The sequence below is a fragment of the Ursus maritimus genome, unplaced genomic scaffold (genome assembly GCF_017311325.1).
Source record: "Ursus maritimus isolate PB19 unplaced genomic scaffold, ASM1731132v1 scaffold_16, whole genome shotgun sequence".
In the NCBI taxonomy this organism is placed as follows: Eukaryota; Metazoa; Chordata; class Mammalia; order Carnivora; family Ursidae; genus Ursus; species Ursus maritimus.
The window spans coordinates 49,510,450-49,527,806 of record NW_024424008.1 but is presented as its reverse complement, the minus strand read 5'-3'; the positions used below and the strand labels follow the sequence as shown (position 1 = coordinate 49,527,806).

The 17,357-nt window shown below is 55.3% G+C and overlaps 1 protein-coding gene across 1 annotated transcript; it reads right to left on the bottom strand.

Moving 5' to 3' along the window:
- Positions 1-1,142: 1,142 nt before the first annotated feature.
- SCN4B (sodium voltage-gated channel beta subunit 4) lies at positions 1,143-17,241 on the bottom strand. The gene is made up of 5 exons (XM_040630706.1): positions 17,181-17,241; positions 8,935-9,107; positions 7,700-7,928; positions 5,183-5,312; positions 1,143-1,236 (listed from the first exon to the last, which is right to left on the bottom strand). The coding sequence occupies exons 1-5, from the start codon at positions 17,239-17,241 to the stop codon at positions 1,143-1,145; spliced, it is 687 nt and encodes a 228-aa protein (XP_040486640.1).
- Positions 17,242-17,357: the final 116 nt, after the last annotated feature.

Below are 17,357 nucleotides of genomic sequence, written 5' to 3'. Positions count from 1 at the left end.
CAAGGGCCCCCTCTTCTGAAACAAGAGGATCCCTGAGGTGAAAGCAAGCCCTTGACCCTGGGGTGGAGGTGAACAACCCTGGGCCAGGATAGAAGGTGTGATGGATGGGCAGGCGCACGGGAGGCGTGAACCCACAGGAGGGGAGGGTTTGAGGGAACAACACCTCAAGCAAGATGACACCACCTGCTCCATCTGGGAAAGAGGAGCGGGGGAGAGGCATGCTCAGGAGCTCCCAGGGGCAGCGATGGGCCCGCCATGCCGAGGAGAAGGGGCAACCAGCACTGATGGGGCTGGGGTGGGCATCCCAACGGCCAAGAGGCCCTGGACATGGGCTCGCCCACCTCTGCAGTCCTGGTTCCCCAAGGAGAAATGCTAGGAAAGGCATGGGCAGCACCCCAGTGCTCCAGGAAGGCTGGAGGGCCCCCCTCACAAGCCCCTCAGGAACTCAGAGATCAGAGGAGCAGCGAGGGGGGCCGGGACTCCCCAAGAGCAAGGTGGCCAGCCTGAGTTGGGAGGGTTCACAGACTCCAAGCAGCAGTGGGGCATGGAGATGGGGAGGGGGCTGCCAGACACCCTGTGAGGGGAGGAAGGGAAACGCCTTACTAGAGGGACCTGGGGGTAAGGTATCCATCGAAGCCTCTCACTGGAGGTCCCCCTCCATCAGGCTCCCACCCCCGATCTTGTACGGAGTCCTCTAGGCCACATCCACCACCAAAAAGGTTAGATCGCCACACTATTGTTCACTGGGGTCCAGCTACTGAGGAAGGCCACACTGATCCCCCCAAGCCTCTCTTAAAGAGAAATCTGGAGGAAAACCAAGGTATTGCTCATACAGGGTGAGGAAACTCAAGAAGACCCCAGCTACCCCAGGTGTCAGGGGACCCAGCCTCCACACCACCCAGCTCTCCTTTCCTTTCCTGAACTTTCCACAGACCCCCTCCCCTGGCCAACCCTCATCCCTGGGGAGCCCTGGCTGGGGGAAGGGGGGGCTGGCTGGGCAGGACCCCAGTTTCTCCCCAGAAAGACTACAGTTGGAGCCAAGCAGCAGGCGTCTCAGGCACGTGGGTTCACGGACATGGCTCAAGCATCAGTTCATCAACAGCAAGTGAGGCCCGGGTGGCTGCTTGGCCCCCAGCGGGGGCTCACACTTTGATTGGTGGTTTCTCTTCCGCCTTAGAGCCAGGCAACCCGTTCTCTGTGTTATCATTCCCTGAGGAACTCACGAGGCACTCCTTCCTGGAGAGGGAGAGAGGAGGAGAGGGCACTGGTGAGGTGGTGAGGAGAGAGGCCGGAGTAAGGGGTCAGCTGTGGACAGGAGCCTGGGCCCCGCCACCAGCCCTGTGCCCTCTCCCTGGCCTTCGGCCGGGCAAAGGTGGCAAGAGGTCAAGTCACCCAACCTCTCTGGGCCTCGGTTTCCTCATCTATAAAATGGATGTGGTGATGGCACCTTCTTCGTGGGGGGAGCACCTAGAACAGTGCCTGGCACGCAGACAGGACCCGGTAAGACCCACCATCTCCTAGTCGTCCCAGCGTGGCAGAAGGCAAGGTTACCAGGTACTGGTCCCAGGGATCAGCGCTCAGGGGAAGCCAAATCATGTGCATTCCCAGGCTGTGCCAACCCGGGGGGAAGGGGGCAGGCCAGCAGGCAGTATGGCAAGGGCAAAGAGCTCCCCCCAGACCCCCTTCCTGTCTGAGCTGGCTGTGACCAGAGGTAGAAGAATGCTCACGGAAGGAGCAGAGCAGGCAGACATCCCGGCAGCAAGGAAGGCAGGTGTGAGCAGAGTGTGGTGGGACGGGGGAGACAGCAGCGGGAAGAAGAGATGGTTACGTGGGAAGACACCCCCCGGGAGGCTCCCCAACCCGACCGCCCGGAGCTGGACATGCTCCAGAGTGAGTATGTCCCACGTCACGGGCAGCACCCGGGCTCTGCAGAGCTCTCAAGGGAAGACCTGACGGCTCCATCATGGCGTGCTTTCTGCTCCGGAAACTTCCAAGCCTGTTTCGCAGCTGCTGTAGCCAAACCATGTCAGCCTCCCCCTGGACGTGTGTAGCCAGCTTTGAGGCCTTCAGGAAGGACTTACTCTTTCATCCTCATCCATTTTGTCTTGTAAAATTTAGTCCATGGCTCCAGCCTATTGAGCTCCTCCTAGGTCCCAATTTTGTTCTCCTACCCAGTCACTAGGTTCCTGGAAACTTGGTTTCATTCCTGGTGTAATTTGAATCTTAATAACAACGAATAAGCAGAGCCCTGTGGCATACCACTAAAGACCACTGTTCATACAACTATTCAGATAAAGCTAGCTAGCTAGCTACACATCTCTATACCTAGGGTATAGTCAACCCAGACAATTCCTATCCACCTAGGTGTCCTCCCAAGCACTCCAAATTTTTTACTGAGAATCTACGGGGTACAAGCCCTGCGTCAGACTAGAAGGGTGCCTGCTCTCAGAAAATCTGCGGTCTTCCAGAGAATGGGACGTTAAATAAGTAACCACAATACAATGCGATGAATGACAGAACGAAGGGTTTACCAAGGACGCATCCACCCAGGGATCAGGGAGGGCTCTCCAGACATGTTGCAGAAATTGAGACCAAAAAAGATGAGCAGGAAAAGAGGAAGGGGGATCTGCCCACGAGTGGAAACCCTGAGATGCTGTCTAACACCTCCCTTCTTCTCGGGAAGCCACCCCATCTCTGCTGTTCATGCAGGCTTTCCTCATGCTCAGAGGACCCCTCTCAGGCTTCCCCGTGGTCTGTCTCCTCCAGCCTCCCCCGACCCGGTCCCTGTGCTCACCAAGGCCAGACCCTCTCTTCCAAAGCCCTCTGATCATGCCAGGCCCTGAAAGCCTTCCAGCTCCACTGCATCCAGGAAGAAAGCCAATCTCAGCCCAGACTCCCAGGTCCCCAGGGGTCTCCCCCCAATGCCCTCTGCAGGCTTGTTCTCTCCTTCCCCCTACCACACCCCCCACTCTCTCTCAACTGACAAAATGCCTTGTTCTCCAGACACATGTCTCTTCCTAGACTCTCCGCCTCTGCTCTCAGCAGTTCTGGAACCCCCTTCTCCTCACCCTCCCCAGGGCTTATAGTAGATCTGTATTGCAAGGCCTACCACAAACGTCCTTCAGCCAAAAATCCTTCCCTAGTGTTCCATCCTCTTCGGAACCCCTGAAGCATTCTATTGTACCTCTTTGCTGGCACCCAGCCTCTCTACCTCGTCTTACATTTATTTGCATACACACCCTGTCTTCTTTACTTAAGGGCAGAATCTCATTCCTTCCAGAATTTCCTACAGCACCTGGCACAGTGCCTTGTACACGCTACCTCAAAAATAGCCATCAAATGAAAGAAGGAATGAATGAACTCTGGATATACTCCCCGAATCAGTAGAGTATGGTGACAGTGGTTAAAGTTTTGAAACCAAACAAGCCAGGATGCAAATCTCAGGTCTATCATTTTCTAGCTGTGTGGCCTTGGGCAAAGTGCGTCACCACTCTGAGCCCCACCTTGCTCAACTGTAAAATAAAAATTATGGCTATTATATAAGTACCTGGCAGAGTGCCTAACACATGGTAGGTATTCAATGAATGACAAGAGGTGTCATCCTTAGCCATCTCCAGACCCACCAGCCCTAGCAAGAAAAGGTTTGGTGTACCTTGTTCTTTTTTTTTTTTTTTTTTAAGATTTTATTTATTTATTTGACAGAGAGGCAGCGAGAGAGGAAACACAAGCAGGGGGAGTGGGAGAGGGAGAAGCAGGCTTCCTGCTGAGCAGGGAGCCCAATGCGGGGCTCGATCCCAGGACCCCGGGATCATGACCTGAGCTGAAGGCAGACACTTAACGGCTGAGCCACCCAGGCACCCCTGGTCTGCCTTGTTCTCGATGAGCCCGTGGGGGCTCCCGAGGACCGCCGTTTTCTTTTCTAGGCGTTTTTAAACCACATGTTGAATACTCTGTTCTCCAGTTTTGCTAACCAGCTATAGCAAAACTGGTTATTAAAAAGAGAATTTGGTCTAACTCCATGCTCCGGGCCCCTCTCAAAATCTCCAAAACCCTGGCCATGATGTAGGGAGACAATCCAAGAGTTCTTCATCTCAGCCAGTGCCTCCCGCTCCCCCACCCAGTGCCGTCCCCTTCATCTCCCCCCTGCCTTCAGCTTCCCTCCCCTCTTACCAGCACGATTTCTGCCCTTTCCAGCCTAATTCCCTCTTCTCAACAAAGCAGAATGATGGAAACAGAAACAGCGGCTCTCCCTTCCCCCTTGCATCTCCTTGCCGCTACCCCCCTCTCTGCTCCAGTGCCTCCTCTCATCTTTCCTGCTGATAATACAACTTCCAGGGGCACCTGGGTGGCTCCGTCTGTTAAGTGTCTACCTGAGGTCCTGGGATGGAGTCCCGCATTGGGTTCCCTGCTCAGTGGGAAGTCTGCTTCTCCCTCTCTCTGCCCTTCCCCCCACTTGTGCTCTCTCTTGCTTTCTCTCTCTCTCAAATAAATAAATAAAATCTTTAAACAAAAATACAACCTCCAAATGCCTTTTTACATTCACTCCTGCTTCTCTGGAACCTGACACAGTTCTGGCAATTCTGAGCCTGGGACTCGTACCGTCTCGACCTCCCCATCTTTCCTCCCCTTCCCCCTTAGAAATGTCTGTCTCAAACCTGAGCTCGGCCTGGGGCTTCTGGAAGGCCCTATTGGCCTTTTTAGGTTTTTTTTCAGAGTCCTCCCATGTGAACTTCCAGAGTCTCACAGTAAGATTCCCATCTCTCTAGAGGGGTCTTCCCATTTTAGAGTTTTTGTACATGGAATCTTGCCTTTCTCTGATGAAAAAAAAAACAAGGCATCTAAATCTTTTGGTGGGACTTAGGTTGGGGAAGTACAAATGGAAAGAGAGAAGCTAATGGGATGGACAGGAAGGCAGCAGGATGAGGCAGAGCAAGTCCATGTACACAGGGAACTCAGTGTGCTCCATAAACACGCAGCGGGAGGGAGAGGAAGAGGGGCTGGGAGACAGGAAAGAGTGGTAGGAGTGGGAAGAGAGGATGGGATGGGGAGACGGACAGAAGGATGAAGGTGGATGGGGGCAGATGACAGTGGAATGAGATGATGCTGGGAACACCCACAACACAAGACAGGAGTGGGTGGTGGGCCGGTGGGAGGACAGCAGCGTGCAATGGAGTCAACTCACTTCTTCTCCTGAGTCTTCTTGATGATGAAGGCGATGAACTTCTTGACCAGCAGGATGAGGATGAGGAGCCCGATGACCCCACCCACGACGCCCAGGATAATGAGGGTCACGGTGTTGTCCACTTCTTCCACTGTATGGCCAGAGCAGGGAGAGAAGGGGGTGGGCGAGGGGAGCAGGAGTCCACTGGAGCCCAGCAGGATGGCAGCCCAATGGCTACAGCCCTCCAACCCGCCCCCACCCAGCCCCCAGCCCTCCCCAAGCCTTGCAGCAGGAAGCGGAAGATGGAACATGGCGCCTACCAGGCTAAGGCACAACACAAAGAGGTTCCTCCCCCACCCCCTCCACACACATACCCTCCCACAGACACACACACACAGTTCTGGAATAATTCAGACTCAGGGCCCACAGCGGGTTTGACTTGGCCCCCAAACACCCACATTAAAAATGTCATTGCCTCTTTCTGGGTCTTCTTTGTCCACACAGGAAAAATCAAGACTCTCCTTGTAACAACTTTTATGTGGCAAGTAGACTTTGGGGTCAGGGCGTCTGGATTCTAACTCCAGGATCTCGGCAGTCACTAATGGGCCTGTAACCCTGAGCTGGTCACTTAAGCCTTCTCCCTCAGTTTCCTCATCTGAAAACTGAACTCCTGACTTCCAGAACCTGCCCCACTCACCATCTCCCCACCTCTGCTGAGAAAATGCCATCCTTCCAGTTGTTCTGACCAAAATATTAAAGTCATCCTTGACCCCTCCCTTCTCCAAACCCCACATCCAATCCACCTGAGAATCCTAATGGCCCTAACCTAAAAATTCCAGAATCTGACCTCTCAGAACCACACTGGCTCAAGACATCCTGGCCTGGATGTTTGCAGGAGCCTCCTAACTGGACTCCTCGCTTCACTGTCTATTCTTGGCCCCCCAGAGAGCTCGTTCTGGGTTAACTCTTCTGCTCAGAGCTCTTCAGTGACTCTCTTACTTAGGCTTACATCTCACTTAGGCTCACAAGGCCCCACACAATATGGCTTAACCTGACTCATTTCTTACTATTTGCCCTGCTCCAGCCACATTGGCCTCTTTGATGTTCAAGTATCTGCCTCAGGGCCTTTGCACTTGCTGTTCCCTCTGCCTGGACTATCTTCCCAAAGACATCCTCATCGCTCCCTCAAATGTCCTTCTTCTAGGTCGCCTCTTCAGTGAGGCCTTCCCGGTGACAGTGCTGGCACCCCCTCCCCCCCCATTTTGCTTTGTCCCCACAACACCAGCCATGTTCCCCTATGCACCATCATTTTCTTCTTTATTTTGTTTACTACGCACCCCCTGACTAGAAGGAAATCTCCACAAGGGCAGGAAATTGTCTACCCTGCTCATGCTGTATCCTCAGCACCTAGCAGGGGCCACAAAAGCAGGTGCTCAATAAATATTTGTTGATTAGATGAATGAAGGAATCTGTAAAAATGGAGAAAAGTTCCCTCCAAAGGGACATGTGAGGGACAAAGGTGCAAAGGTAAGGGACAGCACCTAACTCAGTGCCTGGCACCCCAAAATGCTCCATAAATGTTGGTTCTCTTCCCCTCCTCTTCCCTCCTGCAAAGCCTGAGAACGAAGTGGGATGGCATCCAGACGAAGAGGAATAGGTGCCAGCCTTGCCTCAGGAGCCTCCCGGCTCAGAGCAAGCTGCCTGGATGGCCTCTGGCTCTGCCCTTGGCACAGCCAACCGTGAACTCATGGGCATCTCTCTCTCTCTCTCCTAGCACCCCACTTCATCCAGGAGAGCAGTGAGTCCCCAGGCACCGAAGAAATGCAGCACAACCAGAGCCCTAGTGCAGATCCCTTCCTTTTTTCTCTATTTCTGTGCCTCCTTAAGCCTTCCAAGCTCCCTGTCCAATAAGCCCCACCTCCAGCCCCTTCTCTAACGACCTCTAGTGGCGAGGGTCGTATGGCTGCTCCTCACAGGCTTCTTCACTGGCCCACTGGTCCCCTGTAGCGGACTCCAGTGGGGTTTCAGCTCCAGAGGGGAGCGGCCACTCTCATCAATCTTAGTTGCCTGCGGTTCTGCCTGCTCTGCCCCTCTATCAGTCCTTGGTTTACCTGTCTTCTCTCCTACCCTGGACTGTAAATTCCTCGGAAGAACACTGGGGTCATTCGTGTTATTTTTGGTTTGATGCCTGGCATTCGCTCAACAGTGGCGAGGGGAATGCACGAGAGTAGCAGTCATCAGCACACACAGCAAACTCTGCCACCACGAGCCACTCGTGTGTCCCGTCCCTACTTCTCTCGAGCACCCTAGGATGATGCAGATTTTACAGACGAGGAAAACCGGGCTCGGAGGGGCTAAGCGTGTATCATAAGCTATTCAGCACACAATAGGTATTGGAGCTACGTTATCTGAGCCTCCAGATGTGACTCCAGTAACTTTTGAAAGCATATTTGACCGACATGCCATTTGACCCCACTGAGTGGGGCACCCTGCCGTGCTCCCCACTCCACTGCCCTGGTCCCGGCCCCCACTGCTTACGTTTATCAACGACTTGGAGGAAGATGGTGGCCTGGTGCTGAAAATTATTCTCCTTGGGGTTCTGCACATGACAGGTGTATTTGCCTGTGTCGGTGAATTCCAGGTTCCTCAGCAGAATGGAAATATTGTTCATCTTCTCCTTCGTGGAACCCTCCAGAGTGATGCGATCATCATTTTTGAACTTCACCTTGGGGTCAGACTTCTCATTCTTCACCGTCCCGTCTATGAGCTACAGGGCGAAGGGCGTGGGGAAGAGGTGGCCAGAAAGAATCAGGGTCCTCAAGAGTCATGGCATCACTCCAACCCATTCCTTGGGTGTCTCCCTGTCTGGGTCCAGAGAGAGCCTGCAGCCAGAGGCGCTTCCCCCACTTGGTTTCCTTCCAATACCAATAGTGCTGCCTGTCTAACCTGAATTTCACTTGCTTCAAGCTAAACCCATTTTCTGTCATTAAGATCTCCCTGGAACATAGCACAGCTTTTATCTCTTTCTTCATAAAAGCCTTTTACGTAATGGCTCCGGCAATTACCACTCTCATTTCCCTCTGTCACCACCACCACCCACAGCCTTTGCTGACAGCTTGCCCCCTGTCCATCTGAATTCTGGCCCTCCGTCGAGACCTGGATCAATCCTACGGCACTGTCCATCAACGGCTCTGAACCCAGTGTTTAATTACATCCAGAGTTGGTCTCTTGTGGCTTCCTTATGTACACTTTGGGTCCCCTACAAGACTGCACAGTGAGTACTCACTAAACACCTGTCGACTGGTCCAACCCCACCTCCAGCCCACAGCTCCTGCAGAAGAACTTTCTCTTCCCTAGCTTCCTCTCCCTTCTTTCTAGGTCCAGTTCCCCAGCCCTTCTCACATTTGGGCTCTTCTTCCTTCTTCTCTCCAAGCCTTCCAAAGGTCTTTCTCTCTCCTGTTTTTTAAATTAAATTATTTTTACACAAGCAATCCAAGTTTCAGGCGTTTCTTCAGACCAGACAAAGGACTCTAGGCAAGAATTCCAACAAACCCCAAATTCTGGCAACACCATCTAAGCATCCCTCCCACTTAGATCCTTCTGAACAGGCTCTGGAAAGAATGCTAGGAGAAAGGAAACAAAAGGTAGATTCTGGGGACCATCACAGAGAGGTCAGTCCAAAAGGGACCAGCGCAGGGTAAAGGGAGGCAGGGGTGAGGTGACAGGGAAAGGAGGAGGATCTTAGCTGTCCTGTCCCCTCCCCCACTACGTACAGTCCTGAATGTATCACTGCTGTTGTAGGACCACCAGAAGTGGAGGTCTTGGAAGCCAAAGCAGCTGGAGAAGGTGCAGGGCAGCAGGATCTCCGTGCCGTTGACAGCGTAGATGGTGGTGGCCTTTCCCACAGACACCTCCAGCGACAGGGACACCGGGAGCAGGAAGAGACCTGTGTGACAGGAACCACCTCCCTTAATAAAACCCCACCGTAACCTCCAGCCTGGAGCTCTGGAAAAGGACACTCCGGCCGGGAGGAGCAGCTTGGCCTGGCAGGGAGGTCGCTGTCACCCTGTGTATCAGCTTCGGGAGGACGGTTCTCTTTACTTCCATTAACACTGCCTGAGCCACCCGCCCTAATTGGTTTCTCCCCCTTGGCCTGGGCTAGGGAGCTGCCCGTGTGGCGCTCGGGATGACCACCAGAGGTCACCCCAACCCAGGAAAACTAGGCCCTTGCCGCGAGGCTGCGCCTCTACCCTGCGGGTGCAGTCCCCGCAAATGCAGTCCCCGTAAGTGCCACCCCCGCACCACCCCAAGCGCGGAACGGGCTCCTCCTGTTTACAGTGGGAGTTTCCCTTAGGACGGTGCGCGGCCCCGTCGTTACATTTCCCGGATTGGGGGTGAGGTGGGGTGGGGTGGGGGTGGGGGAGGGGGCTGGGGCGGAGGGTGGGTGCTGGAGCCTGGTACCTCGCGGTGAAGAAGGTGAAGAAGAGACACTGCGCCGCGGCCTCTCATCCCCGGGTCCGGGACGCTCCCACCGGCCCCGAGACGCGGAGAGGCGGAGGGCCACCTCCCGCGCAACCGTGGGGGGCCGGCCAGGACCCGCACCCTCTGGCCAGCGGCGGGGACCATGGGAACAGGAGGGAGCCGGCCCAGGCCGGGATGGGACGCGGCGGCACCGGGCGGGACGAGCGCGGCGCTCGGAGCCCGATCGCAGGAGAGAAATTGGGAGGGAGGACGGGAGACACCGGTGGTCGATTCCTGATTCCCGACCTCGGGGATGCTGGAGAGGAGGGGCGGCGTGGAGAGGGCGCAGGACGGCTGGCCCCTCCCGACCCGCCCCCAAGCCCCGCAGGCCCTCTCCGGCCCACATCCTGGGAACGTCCCTCGAACGCCCCCTGCCCGCCTCCCCAGCTCTTCCCCATCCCTACCCCCACCCCCACTCCACCGCCGCCCTCGCACCCCACTCCCCAGAATGTCAGTACCACCCCTGCCGCTTGGATGAGTGGAAACCACTAGTCTCCACTCTTGGCCATTGGGACTCCCCCCCTCATGAATCCTTGTAAAGGGACCTGGCCCTCCTCCTGTCCTACAAAGTCCTGGAGGAGAGACCCCAGTGTACCTCAAGGTGGAGACGTCAGGATAAGAAGCGTAGGTGATGTCCTTGCCTGGAGGTGAGGGGGACATCTGAGGTCTCAGAAAGAGTCCTACTCAGGTTCCCAGTGCTCCCCTTTCTGGGCCCAGAGCCTTGCTAGGGCTGCAAGAGGATAATCCCATTTCATTTCCACCCCACACCTGTAGGAGAGGTATTACTGATCCTACATTTTACAGGCGGAAATGTGAGGCTCAGAAGAGCAAAGTGCCTTGCCCAAAGTTGTACCACTTCTAGGGGTACTTGAAATCCGAACCCAGGTCTGACTCAAGAGCTTAGTGGGCACCGGAGAGCTGCCATGTGGCCGCACTAATTCCTGTCCTGAAGTTTCCCTGGTATTTCCTCCCAGACTGCACCTTCTCTTGGCTGTTTGCACCTCCAGCAAGTTCCCGGAGCACCAGCGCTAGAGGTGTTCCCACACTGATCCCTTATTCTTACTGCCCACCATGGAGACAGGACTACAGGCCCCATGTGGGAAGAGACTCGGTTGTGCTGACCGGGTGTCCTGGCCGGGCCCCCTGAAACCCCACCGCTCAGCCCAGGTCTGCTCTCGGCTCTGTAGGCAGTCCCCAGACTTGGTGTTGTTCCCAAGACAGCCAGGGTCATCTTCGTTTTAAAGGTACACAACCTTGCTCTTTCTCCCATCCTCGCTCTCTTTTGTCTACCTCGATCCCTTCACAGCCCCTAACCAGTTTCCTCTTGCTTTGCTCACCTAAGCAGTGCTTTTTAAATGACAGAGAAGACTCGCAGGAGAGCTGCCTTCTCTGGCTTCTTGCCCTCGGGGCTCCTCTGGGCTTCTTCACATCACCCCAGCTTCTGAAGGCAGAGTGGAGCGCTCTTACCTCTGGTCAGGAAGAACAGCTAGTGGTCCGGTGACCCACCATGACCCCTGCCACCGTCCATAATAGCTGATAGGCCCATTTGATCCTCACCCCCATCCTATGAGTGACATACTATGATAGGTTCCTGTTATAGATGAAACAACAAAGCACAGAGACTTGCCTAAGGTCAACAAGAATCATTTCTAGCATTCCAAAGCCCCAAAGCAAAAAAAAATCCTCTCTTACATCCTAATGTAGCAGGACTTGCCCCACTGAAGTTTGCATCAGGGCTGAGAAGTTAGCCCTCGTTCTTGGACTGGCTTTTAGGTGCCAGGAAATGTTCTAGAGCAGGGGCTTTGCAACTTGAGAGAACATCGGAATCACCTGGAGGGCGACAGAGGGCTTGGCCCCACCTCTGGAGTTTCTGATTCAGTAGGTCGAGAGCCTGAGAACTTGCATTTCTAAATGTTGCCAGGGAATGCTGGGGTCAGGGACAACGCTTCCAGAACCACGGTGCTAGAGGGTTTATACATATGAACGCCAACTTTAAGAACACCAAGAGGTAGGCATAATTTTTCTCATCTTACAGATGATGAAATTGAGGCTCAGAGAGGTTAAGTAACTAGCCCAGGGCCACAGAGTAAATGGGGAAGCTGGGACTGAGCACTTCCTATAAGAGAGGACAGGTATTTTATATACACTGTCTCACTTAATCCTCATACTAATCCTGTGAGGTGGTTATTATTTTTATCCTCAATGTACAAAATGAAGAAACAGGCTCAGAGAAATTGACTTGCTCAAGGCCACACCCCCAGTGGGTGGAATAAGCCGAATTCACACTGTTGAGGCTTAGCTCTGCTTTCGCTCCTGGCTTTCTTTTTGCCTCTGCTCCTGCCCTGCAGCACACCTCCCCCAGAGGCCTAGGGACAGGGCCCAGACAGGAGCGTCCACCCCTCCAGCCTGGATGACGGCCCTTTTGTAGGAGACCCCAGCTCTGCTTCTGACCCCCATTGTTCCTCCAAACCAAGGAACAGAGTACAGAGCTATGACAGGAAAGGCCCCAGGAGAAGCTTCGTGATAACCACAGGCATCCCGCGGGGCCCAAGCGCCAAGGAATCCCATAGCTCCAGCCTCCAGCGCTCACTGGCACCCCTTGTGCAGGAACCTGGATCCTGAGGAAGATGGGGGAACTCAAGTCAGGGGTCAGATCACCTCCCCCACCCCAGCCAGAATGGGATACCCAAGAGCACCAAAAACACACATCAAAAGGAAAATCTTTCGATCCGCTTTAAACAGGTAGAAGCCAAAAAAGAGCAAAAGAACAGTCCAGAACAGAGGACAAACTACTTCTTTAAGGTCTAGCTCATGACAGTGCACATTTCTGCCTGATTAGTGTGTGCCTATGTGGATGACTTAGCTAATACACTCAGGAGTCCCACAGCGAAACCCTGCCATTCTCACCATAGCCTGGAGGGGACAAGGGAAAGGCACAGAGACTTTCACGGAAAAGTCCAGAGCCCTACCCAGGTTAAGGCATCGGAGAGAGTGGGCAAGCCCGGCCTCTGCACTGCACCTCCTCCCAGCAATCTGGAAGCCCTGCCTGCTCTGTCTGAGAGGCTTGTGCATAGGAAAGCCTGGGGGGGGGGGGCTGTCTCCCATGCTCTCTCACCTGGGAGGCTGCGCTGAGGGGAGAGGAGGGAGCACGGGCAGGCGTTGATCTACTAGAGGCCCCAGAGGAGTGCTTCTGTGGCATGGCCAGGCCAGGAGCGGGCTGCTCAGCAGGTGCAAGGCAGGCCCCGCTCTGCCTGCTGACCTTGAAAAAGTCAGGATGCCACATCCTGCGTGCACACCCCCAAACTGAGATGGCTGTCTTTCCTACCTCCTGAGCTTGGTGTAAAGCCAAAACACAGTCTTACAAAACACAAGAAGGGCTTCGGTGAGCCCGTCCCTCTGACCTAGGCATCCTGCAGGTAGAGGAGGGTGGTGTCTGGAAGGAGGGAGGAGGACAGGTCTGGCCTTCATCACAGGTCTAGAAGTAACCAGGGCTCCCCTCACTTAATGACCAGTGTCAGCCAAGAATGTCTCCGGGCCATTCACACAGTTTGTACTCGCACCCGGTACCACCTCATGGAGCTCATTCTTCCCACGCGTCCGATCCCCCCGAGTAAAGAAGCTGCTTAGAATTTCAACTGTTGGGGCGCCTGGGTGGCACAGCGGTTAAGCGTCTGCCTTCAGCTCAGGGCGTGATCCCGGCGTTATGGGATCGAGCCCCACATCAGGCTCCTCCGCTATGAGCCTGCTTCTTCCTCTCCCACTCCCTCTGCTTGTGTTCCCTCTCTCGCTGGCTGTCTCTATCTCTGTGGAATAAATAAATAAAAATCTTTAAAAAAAAAAAAAAAGAATTTCAACTGTTTAGAATTCCAGTGTGTGCATGTATGTATCTGGGATTAGGGGCCTCTTTCCGGCATCATGGGATTGATGAGCAAGTCCTCGTGATCCTGTGGAATCCCACCCTGAGCCCCAAAGCTTTGCCTTTGCTCACTGAAAGGCCCTAACCAGCTAGCTGGCGACTCCCTGAAGCCCTTGGCCCTGCCCATCCTCAAGTGCTGCGGGGGTTTGTCTGAGGATCGACTCGGGACTCCCAAGTTTCACTAAAGTAATAAAAGTACTCAGCATATGCAAATCTTATTATTAAAGGTGCACACCAGCCGGAATTTTCGGGCCCCCAGCAGATATTCCAAGGCAAATGCCAAGGCAGGAAATGGTCTGCCATCTTTTCCCACATCCAAGGATCAATCTCACACACACACACACACACACCCTGAGGGGAGGGAGGAAAGAGGGGCAAGGTGGCCCGGACTCTAAGTTTAGCTCCAAGGGCTTGCCTGGCATGGCAGGCGGAAACAGGCTGACTGTAATAGGGAAGCTGATACTCTCTGGCCCCGGGGGACTCAGACAGGCTCAAAGTTAGAGCTGAGAGGCAGAAAGTGGGCCGAGGCAGCAGGACAGGACCCCTCCTGGGGTGCAGGCCCTGGGGGCTGTGGGAGGCAGGGCTGGGCAAGCCAAGGCCCCTGAGCCCGGAGACAAAGGAAAGATTGCAGCTCCCTCTCCCTAGGCAACCTGCCTACTTCCTGCCCACCCCCAGGAGCTTTGTTGAGACAGAAGATGCCCCTGAGAGACTACTGGTGCTCAACAAAACCAGCTTTGCCAACAAGCCCAAACGGTGTGCCTGGCCCTGCTCCTGCAGAGGCCACAGAATGGGTGCCTCGGCTTATGCAGGGATTCCCCATACTCAGCAAGAGGGCGAGGTAGGACACTCTGTGCCCCAGGCCTACCTTTCACACAGATCCCAGCAGGGGGCGGACTGGCAGAAGGGCTTTGGGCCACCCCACAGGGCAGCATCTCCAGAAAAAACCAATCACCAGGTCCAGATTCAAACCCCACCCCCACCCACTTCTCCCCTTTCCCGCTCTCTTCTGCGTGAACTCCTTACCTCCCCTTTCCTTTCCTTTCCTCTGAGCGGGTCTGAGCGCCCTCTCCTTAATTGTGTTCTCATTAAACAAGCCCTTAATAAACACATACCCAGGGAAGGAGGGTTGCGCAACATAGCGCCCTCACAAGTGATAATTAAACACAGATCACAGCAATTAAGCAAATCAGGGAACAAGGAAGGGGTGGGCAGGACAGATATAGTACCAGTTACAAGCTCAGGAAGGGACTGGCACCCACAGAATCTTCAGCTGCAATAGTTCAACCCTGGAAACTCTTTCTCCACTGAAGAGAGGGCTACCGTGTGAGGTTAGGAGAAATCTGTAGTCTGTCTGTGAGGCTGAGTTTGACATGAGGCCAGGGCACTGGGGGTGGAGGACTGCTGGGAGCCTACCGCTCCGTGCCCAGGCTCTGCAGTTGTCTGGGCCCCCAGGCCTCTGTCACCGCCTGCCTCACCCCTCCCTCAGTTCATCTGCCCAATCCCGTCGGCCTTCCCTCTCTGCAGACTTTAGTCCACTGGGAGTCACGTTGGTCTGACGGGGCCCAAGAGACCTGGATTCTGTCCCACTTGACCATCGACTGGCCATGCTGTGCGAGTCACCTTCTCTCTCTGAACCCTGGCTTCCTCATCCTTAGGGGAGCTCTGTGATATAGTTTCCAAACTGCCTGCCAGCTCTGATGCTGCCAGGGAGCTTCTCCAGTTGGCTGTCCAGTCGCCTCTGCATCTCCCCTACCGGCCTGAGGGCAAGGATGGCGTCTGCGGCCCAAGCTCAAAGCAGTGCCCACGTGCGGGCTCAGCAGTGGCCGCCTGGGCAAGGTCCAAAGGAGGCCCCTGGTGGTATTCCCTCTGCAAACCAGAGGGGCGGGAGCAGCAGGCGGGACCAGTTCTGGAGCCTGCAAGTCTCCCACCTAGAAATCACTCTGCTTTCTCCTGCGCTCCCAGAGGGTAGCTCAGGGACTCATCCAAGCCTGCTCTGACGGGCTCCTGCTCCACCTAGTCTGCGCAGCTGAACAGTCCTTGCAGGAGGTGGCGCCTCCCCTCTGGAGAAAAGGACCAAGACTCTGCCCACAGTCCTCCCCCAGTGTGTAGTGTGGCTTCCCACGGTGGTTCTATAACTATTTTAATGGCCCGGGCACTGGCGTCCCACCACCCAGCCGGGCAGTAGGCGGAAGGAAAGCCAGAGGTGTTGATAAGTGGGCTGGATTAATGACTGCATGCTGTGAAGTCCCCAGTGACCTTTTACCCCAGCCATGGTCACAGTGGGAACCTGAGCTGATCAGAGATGGGGGGGGGGGAGCTGGTGTGCAGCGGCACTGTGCCCACCCCATGAAGAGGTGCCTTAGACCTCACGGAGGCCAAGTTCATTAGGGTCACGGTGAAACCAGCACACATCTGTGCCAAAGAGACAGGAGAAAACACCAGTGTCTTCTCTCCAGCTGTGGGGGTATAAATAAATCAGTGGCTCCTGAGTGAGAGAAATACTCTCTCCCCTCCACTACCATGTGCCACCAAGGCAGGTCTGCATACGGTCTAGTTACATTTGCGGAAACAGCAGCGACTGCCCTTAAAAGCCCGGTCTCCCTGTTTTCAGCACAAATGTCTCCATCATGGGCCCAGCCCCAAGAGGGGAGCTGCCAAAAGCCAAATCTGACAAATACAAACAGGAAGAGGTGCAGGTGCCAGAGCTGGAGTCGGCTTACACTGAAATCCAGCTACACTTTACAAGGAGATTATATTCTGGAGTAATATCATTCCCTAATCTCTTGGAGTTCGCCATGCAAAACCATCATGTACATATTAATAGATATTAAGACTCTGTTCCTTCTGTGTCCTCTGGATGTATCTCCTCGGTCTTCATATTCATCCCAAAAATGAAGAGCTGAGAGCAGGTTAAACAGGTCCTCCCTGTGGAATCTCTTAGTAAGAAGAGAGACAAGATCCTTCCTAAAAGGAGGCTTGAACAGTCCTCCAAGTCCCTCCAACCTTCTCCAGTCCTTGGTGTGGAGCCTCAGGGAAGACAGTGGGCACTGGAGGAGATAGGGGGCAGAGGAGACAAACAGAAAAAGGGCCAGGAGGAAGGGGAGCCCCCCTCCGCCCCCCCTGCACCCCTCTCTACCCCCCGCCAGATGCCTGGGCAACAAGCATCCAAGCTGCAAACACCTCTGGGCAGGGGTAGAAACCACCATCCCAACAGTCACACGTGCAACCCCCTGGCATTCCCTACACCCAGGGCACAGGCACCCTCCCCCAGCACGCCTAAACCTCGGAACCCGGGAGACCCGTGCTGCAGCCCCCGAGATGCAGCTCCAGAAGCCTGGAGCTGAAGGCGCCAGAGACAGCGAAGAACTAATCACGGGGCTGGCCACCGCTGGGGCGGGGGAGGCGCACGGTCCCCAGGGAGCGCAGCCGTCTGAGCCGGGCGGCCGGCAAGAAACGGGTGCTCCTTCCGCACCATGCCGCACTCCGGAGCCCACCGGGTCCGAGGCACTTCTCTTCTAAGTGTCCCCTCCCCGGGGGGAAGAGGGTGGAGAAAGAGAAGGGATCCAGCCGGGGTTGTCTTACCCAAAAGCCCAGCGCCCAGCCACTTCGCCCGGGCTGCGCCTCGGTCCCCGGCCCCGGGCATCGCTGTGTGGTCTCCGGAGCGCGCCGGGGGCGCCGGGACGGGGTACAGGGCGCAGCCGCGCGCAGCCCGCGGTCTGCAGTGGGCCGCGAAGCCGCCCGGAGCTCTGCGCCGCGGGT